A 17055-nucleotide genomic window follows, 5' to 3' on the forward strand; every position below is an offset into this window, starting at 1 on the left:
ACCACAGAGAAGTCTGCTTCAGAGTAAATCTATTGGGGTGAGAGCAGCTATTTCTGTAGAGTCCTGAACTTTCAAAACTTCCACGCAGGCTGGCGTTGTTGGAGTGCAGCTTGGGCATCTCTGAGTCTCACCAAGATATAAGAAGTGATCAGAAACAAAACAAATGCTTCTCTCCCCCCAGGTAAGGCATCGCTTCCTTCTTGTCTTTGTGAATTGTGGCAACGTTTTGTGTTTCTAATTGTGTTCTTTAAGCGTGGCAGTGTAAGTTGTGCGACTGGAGCCCAGCCAATCTTGGGTGTTTTCCTTTGGAAGAAACACCACTGCACTTCACCCGTCAGTAATGCTTAAAACCAAAAGTACGCGATTCAGTTTTTTAGAAAGAAATTGTAAAGTCATCATCTTTTATGGGAAATGTACAAAGATTTATTAAAACAGTGAAAATAGCCATGCTTTTGAAAGGATTTCTTTTTCATCGGAATGCAGCCTAAGTAGTAATTGAAAAATTCATGTTTTAATGTCTTCGTGCCACCATAGGGCCGTGCAGCACTCAGCCCGGCCGCGTGTCAGGCAGTTTCATCAGCTCCCAGCCAGCAGCGCAGGCAAGGCTCGTGATTCTGAACATTGCATGGGGAAGGAGAAGCGGTGACACTCAGATGGAGGTAGGGAGCTTGGCACCTGGTGGCGGGCACCTGAGCGTGGCTTTGGGGAAAAAGCACAGAAATCCAGACTGCGATTGTTTGTGTTGTTTTCCCATCGTCCCCACCAGCAGTATGGAAAACCCCAAGCTTATCTGCCATGTCTGAAGCTTTTAGCAGAAATGTGGATACCTGTCCAAGCTGGTGCCCCGAGAGCTGAAAGCTTTCACTGCAAGTGCAGAGCATTCACAGTGCACAGCTCAAATGCAAACTACACCAAAATGTATTGCATTAATCTCTGCAGTACCTTTCCATTAATGGGAGTGAAATTATATTTAGAAATCTTATTTATTAGAGTACTTGAAGCCGTGACATAAATGAAATACATTACAGTAAATGAATTCTCTTTCATCTCGTTTTTAGGATTTTACTAATGAAATACTGATTTTCAGACTGTTAAAGCTGGGCACCTCCAATCCATTCCAATCACAAGTAGTAGAGACATTTGAGGCACAAATATTGTTATATTAATGAGCTACATTAATTTTGATGGAGCCATGCTATTTCACCCAGATGAGAGCTGCCTCGTTTATTATAATTATTTCTAGTCTTTAGCACCTGGGAACTCCATTATGTTTAGGCACTTTCCAAACAACTTCATTGCTCGGTGTTTTGTTGTTTTTTTGTCTTACTATTCCATGCTTATGTGCTCGGGGTGGCTGGGTGGCTCTTTGGGCAGAACATGAAGAGCAGAGCAGCTGGTGAGGGCAGACCAGAACTGCTTGGGTGGCTTCAGGCAGGTCTGGTAACTTGCTTGGATGGGTAAGAAGAATGAGCTGCAATATTGGGCTTGGATTTTCAAACTCACCTGAAGGCAGTTGGAATTAGAGATGGAGGAGGGGCCCAGCTCCTTTAGTATCAGAAAGCCTTGGTAAAACCATAGGGAGCTCCTCAGCAAACTTCCTTAGCTATGCATAACTGAGGACTGTGTTCCCAGGCTGTGTTTTATAGATGGGGCTGAGGAAGGGCATCAGAATGTGCCAGGAAAGAGTTGCTTTTTTATTTTTTTTCCCCTTACGCTGTGACCTCTTGCACCATGTCTGTAGGTTGGGGCTGTCACCTTGCCATTGGCACCACCGTGCTCTTTCCACACCACTCACACCAGATCTAAATGAATGAACAAACAATGCTGGAACCACAGCCGGGCAGTTCTTCACATGTCGCCTCATGGCTGCCTCAGAAGACGTCGTCGTGCAGAGGGCTGCAGGGGAGGCCCTCAGCCAGGCCCGGCTCCAACCACATCTCGCTGGGGCAGCTGCGTGCCCTCTGCAAAACAAGCAGAGCTCCAGCACTGACTGAACCAGCCATGCCTAGGCAGCGAGCCATCGTGAGCTGCAGGGAAGCCCACAGGGGCGGTAATGTCAGCACCTCACCAAAGTTATGCTTTAATTTAGGAATGGAGCGCTCACAGCAAGCAGCTCCAAGGTCTCATATCCCATGCAGGCAGCAGGGCTGTGCCCTGACCTCCTGCTCACCCTGAGCCGCCCTTAAGGACAGCGGGACTGAAGGTAGCACTGAGATGCCACTGGGAACAGAACAGCCTCTCTGCGTTCCCATTTCCTGGCTGCAGTGTTAATATTTGCCATTTCTCACATTCTTATTTGTGATACCCTAAGTCATGTTATTTTACACCCATGGCTTTAATTAAAAACAAACATTTGCTAATCTTTTAAGCCTGTTTCCTTGACCGGACTATGGAATAATACCCCCAAAATCAAACCTCTATTCTGAGGGGACAAATTAAAATCAAGTTACTGAGCAGCGTTTCCTTGAGCAGACAATGAGGACTTTTATCTTATCTGTAAGGCAAATGTATTTACCGGGAAAGCGACAGCAAACATAATAAGGCTTAAAACCAGCTTAACAGCAGGACACGAGCATCTCTCACTGTTCGGCTTCACAAAACAAATCGGTTCTGCAGGAGCTGAGCTCCAGTCCCTGCCAAGGCACGCCGCGCCGGGCCGCGCTCCTGCCACAGGAGGCAGGGCTGGAGGGACGGCACGCAAGTGTTAAGGAAAACCAAAAGCGATGAAAATATGACTTTACCTCATAGTGATTTGGAAAGGGATCTCTGAATTTGATCCTGGGCGTCGGAATGGGCGGAAACAGTTTGCTCCACATGTGTTGTCTGTGGGGAACAGAGGCACAGGGCTGTGAGGGCACTGCTGTGTGGTGAAGGAAGAGCCCGACCTGCGGGCACCAGCAGCCCTGACTGGGGAGCGGCGCAGGGCTGGGCTGTGCCCGAGGGCAGCCCTGGTTTGGGTGTGCAGGACAGGCTGCCTTGTGCTCAGATCGTGGTTTCTGGACATAATCTGTGTGTTGGCAGGAGAGCAACTGCAAGAAATTGCGTGGGTTGCCTGTAAGCTGCTGCATTTAGTGGTGATGAGTTGATGGTTGGACTGGATGATCCCATGCATCTTTTCCAACCTTAGTGATTCTGTGATTCTATGATTCCTTATTCTAGCCCAAGCAGGTGCACATTTGTGGTAGCAAGAGCTGCAGTGCAACTGTTTCCTTGTATCTGACACAACCCAGAGTACAAAATACACATCTCAGTCACCAAAAGGCTCTGTCTGCCAGAGGTCCAAGCAGGGCCATATTTTAATGGGAACGTGGCCAGAGTGAAGGTGACAGGACTTAGCCCAGGAGGAGCGTGCAGAGCCTGCTGGGGACTGGCCTGGTGCCCACAAAGCAGAGGTGAGGCTGAGGCATGGCTGCCCTGCAGCACCTGAGCCCTGGGCACTGCAATGGGCCCCGCTCCCCCGCCCCGTTTGTTCTGTGACAGCTCTGGCTGATCTCTGGTTCGTTGAGCACTTTGGTTACTTTGACTTTCCTTCTAAGGCTTTCCGATTTCTGTCAAGTTTTCTTTTATCCTATTATTCCTCCTCAGCAGGGAGTCTAAAATAAATTCCTGCTGCTAACTTACTCTTTTCCATAGCTTTCATTTTGAGACAGTAAAAAATCCTCATCTTTCTCCCACCCACTCCACCTTCCTCAAAGCATTTTCAATCAGTTTGGAGCTAAACCTTCCTGGCTGAGCGGCTGCTGCCTTTAAGGAGACATTGATTGGGAACTGATTATTTGCCGAAGGGAGGGGAAGTACCACGGCTGGCAAAGCAAGACCTGACTGAGCAAGTTATGGGATGTCTGCCATTGCTCTGCATGGACCGGGGCTTGGGAAGGCATGCAGCCAAGAAAGGAATGTGCACACCCTGGTGCAGGCACTCCATCTTCACAGCTCCTACCATGAAGAGCAAAGTGATCTCAAAACAGTAAATAATCAGTTGTGCTCAGCAGAAACAGGGGGATCTGAAAAGGTCCTTTGTTATGAGGTGGCATTTCTGTGGGCATAAAGAGGGACTGGTTTGTGCTCTGCCTCTTCCCCCAGCTTCTAGCGGGGGCCGGATCTGGAAGAACCAGAATAATACCCTTTGTGTCCTGGGCTCCCAGCAGGAGAAATAAGTTTAGCTCTGCCCACGCTGGTTCCACAGCCCCAGCAGCACATGGCTTTCAAGGAGCTGAGTGACTTGTTGCCACCTGCCCTGGGGTGCCCAAATTCAGTTCAGCTTCAGTCAAAGGCACCTGGGGAAAGGCTGCTGCCAGGAAAGGCTGAGAATTTGGGAAAGCAGCAGTAAAGACCTTCCCAGCACGCTCAGGGAAACAGCAGCAGGGGTGCAACCTGCTCTTACCTCAGTCTGAGCGTGGTTTTGATTTACAGTACTGCTGTATAATGTAACCAAGGAGATGTATTTTTCTTAGGAACGGGTGCATTTGTAGTTGCGCTGTTTATCAATGAAAGATTTTGATGGAGCTGTGCCAAAATCATTTATTGAGTCAGCAGTAAGCATAAGTTACACATCACTTCTGGACTGGAAACACTTAAGGATGGGCGTACGAGTGCCCAGCAGCACTGAGGTGGGAGCACACCTGGCTTCGTGGTGGCTGCATGCCCCTCAGGTGCAAGGGTCCTTGCAAAGGGGCAGTGCTGTGGTGCTTGCACTGATGCTCTCAGTATGGTCCTGGTCTTTTTTTGCAGGACACTGAAAAGTTGACTGATTAAATATTTTGTCACAAAAAAGTAATCTAGACATCTGTGTTTGCCTTTGTATGGCTTAGACCCCTGCCCTTGCTGTTAGCACCACTTGGACCATTAGGCTCTGAAAACACCCTGTGGGCCCCTCCTAGCTTAACTCTGTTTCAGATGTTGTGCCGTATCTTTCTTTCTGAAATTTGCTACTTTCCCACGGGCTGGGACTTTAAAAGGCCAAAGATAAACAAAAATAAGAGAATATGTTCTTTTTCCCTCTTGTAACCTCTGTGATGAGATGGATAAAATACTTGATTTCATATTTTGCTAGAGTGCCTTTACTAACGGCGTGGCTCCCGAGATTCTCTGTGACCTGTTCCAAATGATGACCCTGCAGCTGGTGCTGGGGGGCTGCTGGCCATGGGCTGTGTGGGGTGCAGACAAGAAGGGGAACCAGGTGCAGGGCAGGATGGGCACAGTGATCTTAGGGTATGCAGGGTGATCCTCTTGGGGGATCTCCTCCAGGAAAAAGCGTTGTTCAGAGACAGAGGCTGAGGAAGTGTAGAGGATGCTCATTCATGAAGACAAAGGGCAAACAAGGAAAGCATTCAGTTGTGCTTTTTATCAAGACAGCTTCCTCATCTGTTACAGAAGTAAGTGAAAAGGTTCTCTGAAAGGTTACTTTTCCTTCTAGCTGGGATCTTTATCTCTGCTTGCATCACAGAAAAATTTATAGAAGCCTTTACTATAATGAAATTCCTTATAATGTCTTTAAATTGTATGAAATTTCAAATGATTCTGTGGCTTGAACTGTGTGGTACACTTCATGAATTTTCAACAGCAGTAAAAACTGGGAGTATTAATGAAATTGTGATATAGGGAACTTGTTCTACTGTTCTTTTTTTAATATCTGCAGATACAACGAACATACAGGATAACCACTGTGCTTCATCTTTATGCACCTCCTACCTCCTCTCAGAGTGGGCCAGCGGGCTAGAAAAATGGGACAGGTAAAGAAGTAGGCAGAGGACACAACAATGCACTAAAAAAATTAATAAGAAATTGGCAGAGTTGAAGACGGCACTTAAATTGAGGGGAACTGTGTTTATTGTGAACCAGAAAATTGCTGCCTGCTGCTTGTTTCAGGGAAAAAGCTTGTAATTATATTGATTCTTTAATTTATCACTTATGGCCTGACCAGTCACTGCTACAGAAATCCAACATAGCTAGGTTTCTTTACAGCATGTTTTTGGAAGTTTGGCTAGGTGGAAGCTGTTTTAGCATCCATAGTCTCTGTAGTACTTAAAAATAAGCTTAAAAACTCACAAATAGTTCAATGCACTTGTTCTTGTCAAGGGGTGACAAGGAGCAGAAAGCTCAAAGGACCGCTGGAATTTTTACCTCTTCAGAGCACATACCACACTCTTGACATTCAGACTACTTGCCCAGAGCCTAACATTGTGTGTACGTGTGCTGGCCAATGAGAAAATCATGGACTGTGTGTACATTTTGGCCATGAAAGATGGTCTCATCAGTTTTACTGAGGTTAAAGACAGAATCCCCCTCTGGAAGTCATAAACCCTGTAATGTCCATTTAAGTGAGGAAATGAGATTTGGACAAAAAGCCTTTTAGGAAAATGTTCTCTATTGATACGTGGGGTTCTCTTTGTTTTAAAATTTAATTGAATGACCCTCTTAACCCACCAGTTTGGCTGAATATTATTACTGATAATTAATGAGGCTGATTGTTCTTTATTCAGTACTTTTGCTTTGTGTAATTATGCTTGATTATAAAACTCAGTGCGCCTTCCAAAAATTAAGCAAAGCTTTTAATGACCCCCTAACCTGTTTAACACCAATACTTAGGTACACTGCAATTAGAAAGGAGAAATTAATACTTACGATTTGCATGCTATAGCAATAAGCGTGACGGTAGAGCATGTGGATACACAAAGCACAGCAAGACTCCAGACTATATGATTCTCCTGTTTGTTTTCTCCTGAGTATCAGGAAAAAAAAAATACATACACTTTAGTGCAGATATTATTTTAAGCATGCTTTTACAAAAGGTTTCATCAGCTGTTTTCTATTTGTATCACAGTTTAACATGCAAACTATGCCGACTGGGTATCTCAAATTAAAAATGAAATGTAAAGCTTCAGGAATAGTTTCCGTTATGCTGACATTCTGACTTCCTCCATACATTTCTTTCACTGCATTGCCACCAAGCAGAGCAGCCTGGCCCGGCAGCACTGCCAGGATGCCAGCCTGTGTCACACCTCATCCCCAGATGCACTAAGCAGCAGAGGCACTGCTTGCTTGTAGCCTCAGGCACAACCTGTTTGTTTTCCATTAAACTGCTCTTCGCTTCTCTTCACCCTTTCCACAGGAACTGCATTTCTCTGCCTTCGTAAACTTGCCTGTAAAAAAGACGTTGAAACCTGCAGTTTTTCCTGCGAGCTGTTGCTGATGCATTTCCTCCAGGAGGATTTCTCTACTGCCTCTGCTTGTGAGCAGACACAGGTATTTCTACCAAGGTCAACGTTTTTATTTTAGAAAGGCATGCTTCGTGACCAGGACCATTACTTTGTGCCACATTATGCCATACAACAAAAGCATTTACATTGAACTGCATTTTCAAAAGGTTGCTGAGTCCGTGTGTGCTTCTGATAACTACCAGTCCTATGTATCAAATGTCAGCACTGCCATTACCAGGTAATTGAGAGGACATAAATCGGCCAGCAGCAGACACCTTGGTTTTATTGGTGCAGTAGAAAAAAAGAAGAGTATTCAATTTGGGCCAGATTTCTTCCTAAGAAACGAGCTGAGCCTGCTGTCTCAGAGAAGGCACTGGGAGCAGGGCATGGATGCTGCCATGAGCTTGCACCAATCTGTCCTGGGCCTTCGTGCCACTGAGACAGAAGTCCCCAGCCAGCCTCCAGCTGCAAACATGGCTTATTTATTGATTTTCGATGGCTTATTTAGTCTGTGGCGCTGCCACTTTTCTTTCAGGAAATTAGGAGTGTTACTATCAACCTAACTGGCTTATGCCCAGTGCAAACAACTTGTTAAGGCTGCCATCATAAAGGCTGGGAAGTGTTGTTTTCCAAACCAAAACCGGAAGATCCTAAGTCTTTTCCATATTATGATGGTTGATGGTGGTCCCCAGAGACTTTGAAGGCCTCCTAGTACCAACCCCTTGCCATGGTTGGGGTGCCAGTCACTAGACCAGGTTGCTCAAAGCCTCATCCAGCCTGGTCTTCAACATGTAAGAGAGACAGAGAGGAAATAAACGAACCATCCTCAGAGCCACACAGAAAGCTGGCAGCAGAGTGGATCAGAATGGCTGAAATGTGTACTGAAATCCAGCAACTAATGGAGTAACCTCTGCTGGGTCAATGGATTGTAGCAAGCCTCTAAATATCCCCTTTCCTAAGATAAACTGAAGAAGTTGATTCTGTTCTTGGATATGTTTGAGATTTTAGTCTTGTTTTTTTTTTAATGGAAGACCAATTTCCTTTTTGTCTCGTTAAACAACTAAATGAATTTCTCATATTTGGTATTTGCTGCCTCTTAGTAGAGGAGTCATTAACAATTATGTTTCCTGGTTCCCCAGTTGTCATCATGCTGCAGGATAGAGATGGCTTCAGAGATGCTTCAGCTGACAGAGAGCTTCTCTCAGATTCTTCAGAATTGCTGGGAAAGCAGAACTGGGACAGCACAGATGTGCTGTGAGTACCTTCCAGCCCCAAACTTGACATAATCATCTGTTAAACTGTGAGCCCTGGCAGTGGATATTCCCACATACATGCCTCGACTATTTTGTTTGACTACAGCACTTCTAAAGAACCTCTTAGAGAAAGGTGGTATCCAGGTGAGCTTTAATAATGCCACTTTGGCAGCACATGGCTGCACTGCACAGGGTTTGATTACCACAGCCCAAGGAAAGGATTTAGAATTGGATTTCAATTTTTAACAAAGCTAGAGGACTGCTGCTACAGAGGGAAGGGAGAAGTACGGTAGACTTTCTTTTGCCTTTTTTTTTTTTTTAGTGAAAACCAGGAAGTGAAGAAACTCAAAAGATGTTAACAGCAAAGCAGGATGTCTAAGAACAAACAGTTGATAACGTGCCATGATAAGAAAACTGCTGCTCCCTGAAAAAAATCATGTTCAGTAGGAAACACAGAACAAAGTGGGGCAAATTATCATATTCCAAAGACCACGGTGGTTTGGTTTGGTTTGAAGATTTCAGGTAGCTCCAGTAAGGTAATAACTGGTGTGACCACTCACATTAATTTCCAGCATTAGCATCTTGGAGCATCTATTTTTGCTGTTTTCTATTAAAATTAAGGGAGTGTTGCACATGCTCATGATTTGGGCAGTACGTGCTTTCCAGCAATGTATTACTATTTCATTACAAGACTGATATGTGTAATCCTTACCAATATAAAGAATTTCACTCCAGTCACTCCAAAATCCATTTACAGCACACGTGTGATGATTTGCTCTTACTTGTATGGAATATCTGCAGGTAACATCAATCCGTAATCTGAAGTCATGTGAATATGTTTTTGACACCTGTTAAAAAAACAATACCATACTGTCACACATTATTTAAGACTAGGAAATTTAGAAAACAGATTAATCATGTTTGTTTTTTTTTTAATTTTTAAAACCTTCTTTAGTAGACTAGCAATGAGCATCATGCTCAGATTTGGAGAGTTGTCTATCTTTACAGGTGCCAATCCTCTCCTAATCAGTATTTCAGAGCAAGTCTTGTGAAATTTGCTTTATTTTGAATTCTTCCTTAAGACACTTAATGCTGGACTTTGAGAACTGTCCACCATCATCCTTCTGAAGCCAGACACAGTGAGTAACCTTTTCGTTCTTCTGTTTTCCAAGCTCTCTTGGAGAGAGTTTGTTGCAGGCATAAATGATGTCCAAAAAGGACGTAAAACATGAAAACTGCTGAGATTTTGGCTTTGTTGAACCCTAGTCACAAATAGGACACAAGTTTCACCAACAGTCCATAGTTTCAAAAATGCACTGATAGCAGATATTAATTTAAATGATCTTAAATGTGTACCATGTTTATGAAAATAAAAACTTTTTCTGCAGGTTGCATGAAGTCAATCTTTATCTACACAGGACAGTGAGTGTCAGGAACGGAATGTAATGCTCGGGCACCAGAGAAGCAATTACCTGCTTGTTACCTGACTTCAAGTTGACGAGGTAAAATTCATATTCAAAACAGCTTTTAGGGAAAGTAGAAAGTGGCTTCTCCCATGTGGCCACAAGATCATTTTGCTCTAAGAATACAGTGACGTTTCTGGGAACATTCACCTTCTCTATGAAAAGAAAATCATACCAGTAAGTTATATATAGAGTGAAATTTAAATACTAGCAATTGAAACAGCTTATAAATTGATCAAGTGTTCAAGTACAGCCTATACTTTTTGAAGTTATTTCGCATTTTAGGCAGAAAATGTAATGATTAAAGAGGAATAGGTGTATTGCACAAAATAATTAAAGGAAAAGAGTTTAAAAAATCCACTTATAAGATCAGAAAAACTAGATTATTGAAGGAGAAAGTTATTAAATTATTCTTTGCAAAGTCATGAAATTAATCATGGACTGATTCAAACTTTTTTATTTTTTTTTTAACCAGGAAAGTTACTGAAATCTGGAAAAAAAAATTGAATGATCAGCAGCTGTTTTGTGGATTGATAACATTCTCTCACAAATCTTTTACAATTCTGCTGGACTCTATTCAGTTAGTTGTTTGTTTGTTTGTTTGTTTCTACTCACCAATGGCATTTTGGTTAAATAACTGCTGGAAAGGCTTGATTGCAGCATACTTGCTGGAGCCATTAATGTGTATTACAATGAGCTCATCAATCTCACCGGGAACAATATGAGTCACTGGGAATCTGCACTCTATATTCCTGTTCCACTTGTCTTTGGTATAATCTTGGCATTCTTCCATGTATGTCTCATACCTAAATCAAAATGTTCGTGAGAAATGCTCTCAAAAAAAATTTTGCGTTGAGTAAAATGGGAGAAGACACCAACCTGTAAAACAGAAAGTACTTAGTATCTTCTGGTGCCCCTTTGCCAGGAAGCCAAGTGCAGTGGAGAGAAACAGTGCTAGAAATGGTGAAGTGAGTAACACAGGACAAATCAGTGACAGCTGTATTTTCAGCACCTATAGAAACAGAATTATAAAACAGGAAGAAAATAAACACTTATTACAGAAGCTGAATGAAATTGACACTTCTAAGATAATTTGACTACAGTCTTTTGTCCATTTTATCTAGGTTTTGTCGCATGGTTCTACCAGTTATGGAAGGACAGAGATTCCAAAAAATCACCAGTAAGGTTGTACCACACAGCACCATTACGTACTTTCTGTATACCTTGGGGTTCAAGGCAGTGTCATCTTTTGCCATCCTTGAGTGGATGGGAGTAGGTTATCTCAGTTTTAGCAAGTAATGTTTAGAATATTTTAGATGGGTTACCTATGTTGCATCTTCAGATTGTATACCAGGCTCTGGAGCCATACAGAAAGGCCCGGATTAAATGATTTTGTAAAACCATTGTAGCAGGTAGAGCGAGAAATGCTGTATTGTTTAGTATTAAACCTGTCAGCTTCTGATGTCTGCTCCATAGACCAGTACAGAACACAAATTCAGACCTCTTTCTCATTTCTTCTTACCCGGTGGAGGCAGGAGTTCTGCTGTCACCCAGTCACTTGTCATCTGAAGACCCTGATGGAAAAGTAATGTCCGGACATGTGCAGAGAAACCATTGTGAAGTACAGCTGTTTGGAAACTGTGAGTCTTCACTGTATCATACTTAAAAATTAAAAAAAGAAAAAAGGAAAAAAATAAGCAACACAAGATAGAAACTTAATTAAGGGATCTGCTAAGAGTGGTCTACAAAGGATGGGCTTTTAGCTGAGTGCCTCACTACTTGGTTACTTGAAACCATCAGATGCATCCACCTTCTGCTCCCTTGCTGAACTCAACAAGAAGTCAGCCTTCTTAGCACACTGGACTTATTTTTATCTTACCTCTTCGAACACAGGAGTTAAGATTTTCACATCATATCTAATAGTGTAGTTCTTTTGTTCCTGATTAGGACTTAGCTTCCAGCTTAGAAGTACTTGTGCTAATGCAGAGACCGTAAGGGTGAAGTTAACAGGTGGAAAAACCTGAACTGTAAGGAAGAAAACAAAAAAATTCTTAGTGCAGTAATCCAGTGAGTTGTTTAGGCCAATACCTATAGATAATGTAATGAGCAATGCAAGAAAACAAAAAAGGATTTCATTTCAATATTATATTCTCTCAATAGTTTCTCTCAAAGCATTTCTGATATTTGAAAAATACATTTAAATAACAACCAAAACTTCATCAAATAAGAGTTTACTTAAAACTTAAGAATGCTATGTTTTGTTTTTGTTTTTACAATGGTTTCATCTTTATGATTACAAGAACACATCACATTTGGCTTATTAATTAGATTTCAGGCTTTTCAGTTGGATCCCCTAGACAATTGGGCATCTGTAGTGAGCAGGGTCGATAAGTGATAAGCCAAACAATCCATTCTTATTGACCCAGACTTGCAGAACAGCATGACGTGGGGGCTGTCTACGTGAAGGCTGACAGCCACAAGAAGTCATACGCGAGAGGAAGAAAAAAAAAGTATGATGAACAGAGGAATTAGGCATAAATGGAAGAAAACATAGAAAGGATGAGAATGATAATTTAAAATGACAAGGCAAAAGGGATTCCTGGAGCTCTTATGGAAATGAAGAAGATCTCATGCTGGGGAGAAATGTTAGCATATAAATAGCAATGCAGTGAAATTATCAATCTACTCCCTTCCATTTCTAGAGTGCTTCAGAGCCCGTCCTCCCTCATTTGCCATGTCCCAGGCAGCTTTCAATGCCCGTTTGTTCAACTTTCAAGCAAGTGTTTTGCATTAGGGAAACGGCCTCCTGAAGAGTTAGAAAACCCCACACCAACTGCCCTGAACTGCTTGCTCCAAAACGTTCCTTGTTGAGTTGCCACAAAAAATGCCAACATTAAGGTTCTTGATGTGCCAGGACAAAGACCAGGGCTGCTGCCCACGATGTTCTATGCTGTCTTGTTTCTGCTGATAGGTGCAGTTTTATTCCTGGATGTAAAACTGTCTGGATCAGTGCCGTTGTTGGAAGGAAAAGAACTTACCTGCTTTACACTGAAGTGTGTGTGGCTGGACTACGATTCTTATCCAAAGGAGGATCAGACAAACTCTCATCATGCTGGCCATAATGTCTAGATGGTCAGTGAGAAAAACCATGCATCAGAGTACATGGCTTGCAACCATTTTAGAGACAGGCTGATAGCTAAAACCAAACACAAGCCCAAATGTTAAGCACGCAGACCATAGAGCATGCTACAAGTAATCACAGCTACATGACCAAAGCAATAAAACCTTGCAGGGCACAGAATTTTCTCATTCCCTTGCAGGAAGATGCATCTTGTTGTAGCTAAAATTAAGTACAACTAATCACATCTCACTTTGCTCCCTTTGTTTTTTCCAGCCCCCCTTGAAAAAGCTGCTGTTTTCAGCACTGCCATGCGTGGATGCTCAGAGCAGCAGTCATGGACCTACAGCATCTCTTAGCAGCGAGAGCTGGGTTCAGGTAGGTTGGCTTTTGGTGGAGAGCCATTCACTCCAAGAGCAGAAATAGCTGTCTTTTTAGCTGTCGCTAAATATAAAATGGCTGCTTGCTGGAATTTACTCTCCGGTTTCCATTTCACTACAGAAGCAGTCACAGTGCCCACCTCAAGGCTAATTCTGCAGTGTTAATTATTGGGGGTAAGAGAAACTATTTTGTTTGTTTCTAATTTAAATGAGCGACTATTTTTAATGCTTGAAAACAGCATGTTCTTATGCTTCCTACAGATTGTTTCATGAAGTACTGAGGGAAAAAAAATCTGTGTGTTATCATTCATGTATAACCTAATATAAACAACATGGAAATACAGAACAGCAGCTTTCCAAAATGTTCTCACAGAAGAGAAATACGCCCTCCTTGCCCAATCACACTGCTTCCCTGGGGCATCTACAGCAATTGCTTGTATGAAAAACATAATATTTTCAGACGGTAATGAGCAGAGAAAGCATCTTTAACCCATCAGTTCTCACTGAACCTCCAATAAATAACCCAGGGACTGGAAGCAATCCAATTGATCACAGTTGGAGTACTTCTGCTACACAGTAACTATTTTTAAAAATGGTGTATGAATGCTTAGTTCGTTAAAATGATGCATAATCCACAATGCAGTATGTTTCTTAATGTCCAAATCTGCTCATTATCTACATTCATTTTCTGTGTGTATCTGGTATTCTGCTAGGCAAAGTGTTCATGAGGCTAATTGATCCTCTAGAGCTTTCTAACGGATTATTCCTGGAGAGTCAGTGCTTGCTTTTGCATAGGTTGGGTTACTGAGACGTTTTGGTCAGATATTTTGGTTCTTCCAGAATATACGTGAATCTCCACCAGGGAACTGTTAACCTATACCATACATTTATGCTTAGACAATGCCCCCAAGATTTTTTCCAATTGCATTACCATTTGTGAATGATATCATACAGTGTGTGATAACAGGTTTGTCTCACGCGATAAGTTCTTGAAAATACAATCAAAAAGTTAACAAATATGTACGAACAAGATTATGCACCCCACAAAAACAGGTATAGTAAGTTCTCAGGATGAGTAAAAGCCTTGTTTATGGTTTTGGTTATGCACAGTAGAAAGCAGTGAGGAGAAGGTAAAAGATGCATTCCCTTCATGGAAGGGTATATTCCTTCAGAAAGTGCAGTATAAATCTTAACCACAGTGAATAGCTGAAATGGCCGTGATTTTCTTACTTATATGTAAGTATAAGTACTGACACACAAGTTCTACTAAGAAGCAACTGGTCAGGAGCAGATGCACTTCCCAGCATAATGCAAAGATGACTTTTCAAAGTGGGGCCTTGGCAATCTTCAAACAAAGCATAAGAAGACAGAAAAACAAACTGCAATGTAAATCCCAGAAGGTTACCTGCAGAGTCTCCAAAGTTGTGTGAAGAGCCTGCTCTGTTTGTTCAGACGTCCTCTGGGTTGTCTCCCCGTGGGTTCCTTTTGCAACTGCTGTCTTTTAAGTACAGATGTGATAGGTACCTCAGAAATGATAGGAGATGATAAGTTAGACAAGCATGCATTGTAAAAGGGAACTGTAGATTTAACCACAGGATGGAAGGCTCTGTTCTAGCACATGCTTTTACTTTATGTATTGAGGGTTAGTTGTATACCACAGTCTGCAGTCTGATCATTCTCTACTAACTTCTGAAGAGCCAGGAATGTTTAAAAATTCACTGCAAAGAATCTACTTACTGACCAGTGCTGTCATCCCAAGTTGTTCATCCCCTAGGAAATCAAATCCTAATGTTGCTGGAAGACCGTGCAGTATTACCTTGTCCAGTCATCCTGCCATACAGCCATGTGTCTGTCGGTGGTATTGGAGAAATTACTGGCACCAGAGCAAGACCAGCTTTCCAATCTCGTGCAGGGAGCTCTGAGCTGTGATCCATAGGAAGGCTGGATAAGACAGGCTCAAGAGGAGTGGAAAACAACCTAAACCTAAGGGCACAGAGAAAACCCTGCAGAAAGTGAGTCTGTTCATAATAGGCCCAGATAGGCATGGGAGGGGTAATGACATATTCATTAGAAAGCTGGATTGCAAATACAGAAAACCCTTCTAAATGTGAAGGTGATGCAAGCTGGTAGAGGTGAGTTCTTTGGAGACTAGAACTAGATTTAACCAAGTTCTTCAAAAATCAGTGAAAATTGGGCACAGTTCAGCATGGTCAAGCTCTCAACTACATTTAGGTGCTATTAACTGCAAATTACAAGTTATTAGTAACCAACCTGTGATTAGGTATCTGCTCTACAGAAAAGGATCTGGGGTTATGCCAGGTCATAAAGGACAGAGGACTCAACAACTGTTGTGCACTTGTGAAAAAGGCGTGCTGGGGCAGCTGGAAGCTGGCATCCTCTGCAAGACACGTGAAGCAATCTTTCTGCTCTGCTCAGCACTGATAAAGCCTCCACTCAATGCACTGCCCTGTGCAGATGCTGCAGTGGAGAAAAAAACGGAGCAAACAATGGGAGGTCAGTTGTACAGTGATGGATGCTATGAAAACCAGAACCACTCCTCAAAGCAAATTAGGGGAATGCACATGCAGAGGTCCAATCTTAGAGCACAGATGAAGGTTTTCACCTGTTCTCCAAGTCCATTGCTTGTGGGGAGCTAGAAATAAAAGGTAATGACAGGTAAAATTCAGGTTAGATGTGAAGGGAACACGTTCAGTGCTGGGGGGGCAGCAGGATGGGAAACTATGGACCTTTAGACAAAGTCAGCCAGGAACGAGGGTTGTAATCAAATCCTGCCGGGAGGCACGGAGATACATGAGGTGCCCTGTTTTCTGTATCTGTGCACCCCTGAATAAACAGCTAACTGCTGAGCAGAGCTCTGGCAGCTGCAGCTCGGCGTTACAGCAGAAAAAAAGGTTGTTTCTAAAGGTGAGGCAGGATATTTAACAAAAGAAGCAGTCACAAAAAGAACAGGTAAGAAAAGGTTATGTTCTTATGTTCTTACACAAGCCTGACAAAATTACTGTAAATGTGAGACGTTTTTTGCAATAGGTCATTCCCAAAAACCCTTTTGTGCTCGTAAGCACTCTCCTTTCTGCAGCAAAGTGCTGATCTGCTGGGTGCTTGAAAGGCTGAACAGATCTGTGTAACATCACTTTTCAGGTACAAAGAACCGGGTGCATTTTTGGCCGAGACAGATTTATTCCGGCTTGGAACTTCAAAGGCAACCAAGCTGTGTGTCTGAGCAGTGCTGGCTGAGCTCCTGCAGCACCGCTCTGCAAATCCCACAGATGGGACAGCAGTGTGACGGCAGGGGTCGCAGACGGACGCCCAGAGCTGTGCCAAATCCCGGGGCTTCCACCCAAATATTTCCAAGGTGAACAAACTCAGGAGCTGCTCCCGCACGGCGTTTAAAGCTGTTTCAGGGATCGCTGACGCGATCTCGCAAGCAGCGCATGGATGGACGCGGCGTGGAGGACCCTGAAAGCTTCACAACACGTGGAGGTGTTTGGAGTTGTACCCGAGGAACACACGGTTAGCGGGCACGGCGGCGGTGGGACGGCGGCGGTGGGACGGGCTGACAGACAAACCGCAGCACGGGGCGCTACGGCGGGACCGCGGCTACAGAGCGAGGCGGAGGGAGAG

The 17055-nt window shown here is 43.2% G+C and overlaps 2 protein-coding genes across 5 annotated transcripts in view; one reads left to right on the top strand and one right to left on the bottom strand.

Moving 5' to 3' along the window:
- Positions 1–168, top strand: part of LOC116236796 (contactin-4) — a 252850-nt gene extending 252682 nt beyond the window's left edge. The window contains exon 25 of the transcript XR_016470163.1: positions 89–168. The gene's annotated coding sequence lies outside the window, so the exon portion shown is untranslated. The remainder of the gene's footprint in view (positions 1–88) is intronic.
- IL5RA (interleukin 5 receptor subunit alpha) lies at positions 97–16757 on the bottom strand. Of its 4 annotated transcripts, none has more exons than XM_090148476.1 (12): positions 15685–16757; positions 14819–15396; positions 12954–13111; positions 11795–11940; positions 11438–11576; positions 10795–10927; positions 10531–10721; positions 9925–10070; positions 9165–9300; positions 6625–6721; positions 2742–2823; positions 97–1961 (listed from the first exon to the last, which is right to left on the bottom strand). In XM_090148476.1, the coding sequence occupies exons 3-12, from the start codon at positions 13063–13065 to the stop codon at positions 1872–1874; spliced, it is 1272 nt and encodes a 423-aa protein (XP_090004602.1). In that variant the 5' UTR covers positions 13066–13111; positions 14819–15396; positions 15685–16757; the 3' UTR covers positions 97–1871. The 4 variants fall into 4 exon arrangements, with proteins under 4 accessions (XP_090004602.1, XP_090004603.1, XP_090004604.1 ...); XM_090148477.1 differs by having other exon boundaries at positions 14819–14937; positions 15230–16757; XM_090148478.1 differs by having other exon boundaries at positions 12954–13040; positions 14819–16757.
- Positions 16758–17055: the final 298 nt, after the last annotated feature.

This window comes from Phasianus colchicus, chromosome 11 (genome assembly GCF_987193195.1).
Source record: "Phasianus colchicus chromosome 11, bPhaCol1.hap1.1, whole genome shotgun sequence".
In the NCBI taxonomy this organism is placed as follows: domain Eukaryota; kingdom Metazoa; phylum Chordata; class Aves; order Galliformes; family Phasianidae; genus Phasianus; species Phasianus colchicus.

Bases quoted from the DNA above. Each gene is read 5' to 3' on its own strand.
- IL5RA (XM_090148476.1), bottom strand. From the start codon at position 13,065: ATGGTTTTTCTCACTGACCATCTAGACATTATGGCCAGCATGATGAGA. The intron at 6,722-9,164 runs GTAAGGATTACA...CCTGATACTCAG, and splicing joins GAGTGAAATTCTTTATATTG to GAGAAAACAAACAGGAGAAT. The intron at 1,962-2,741 runs GTAAAGTCATAT...CTTGTTTTGCAG, and splicing joins CCTTTCCAAATCACTATGAG to AGGGCACGCAGCTGCCCCAG.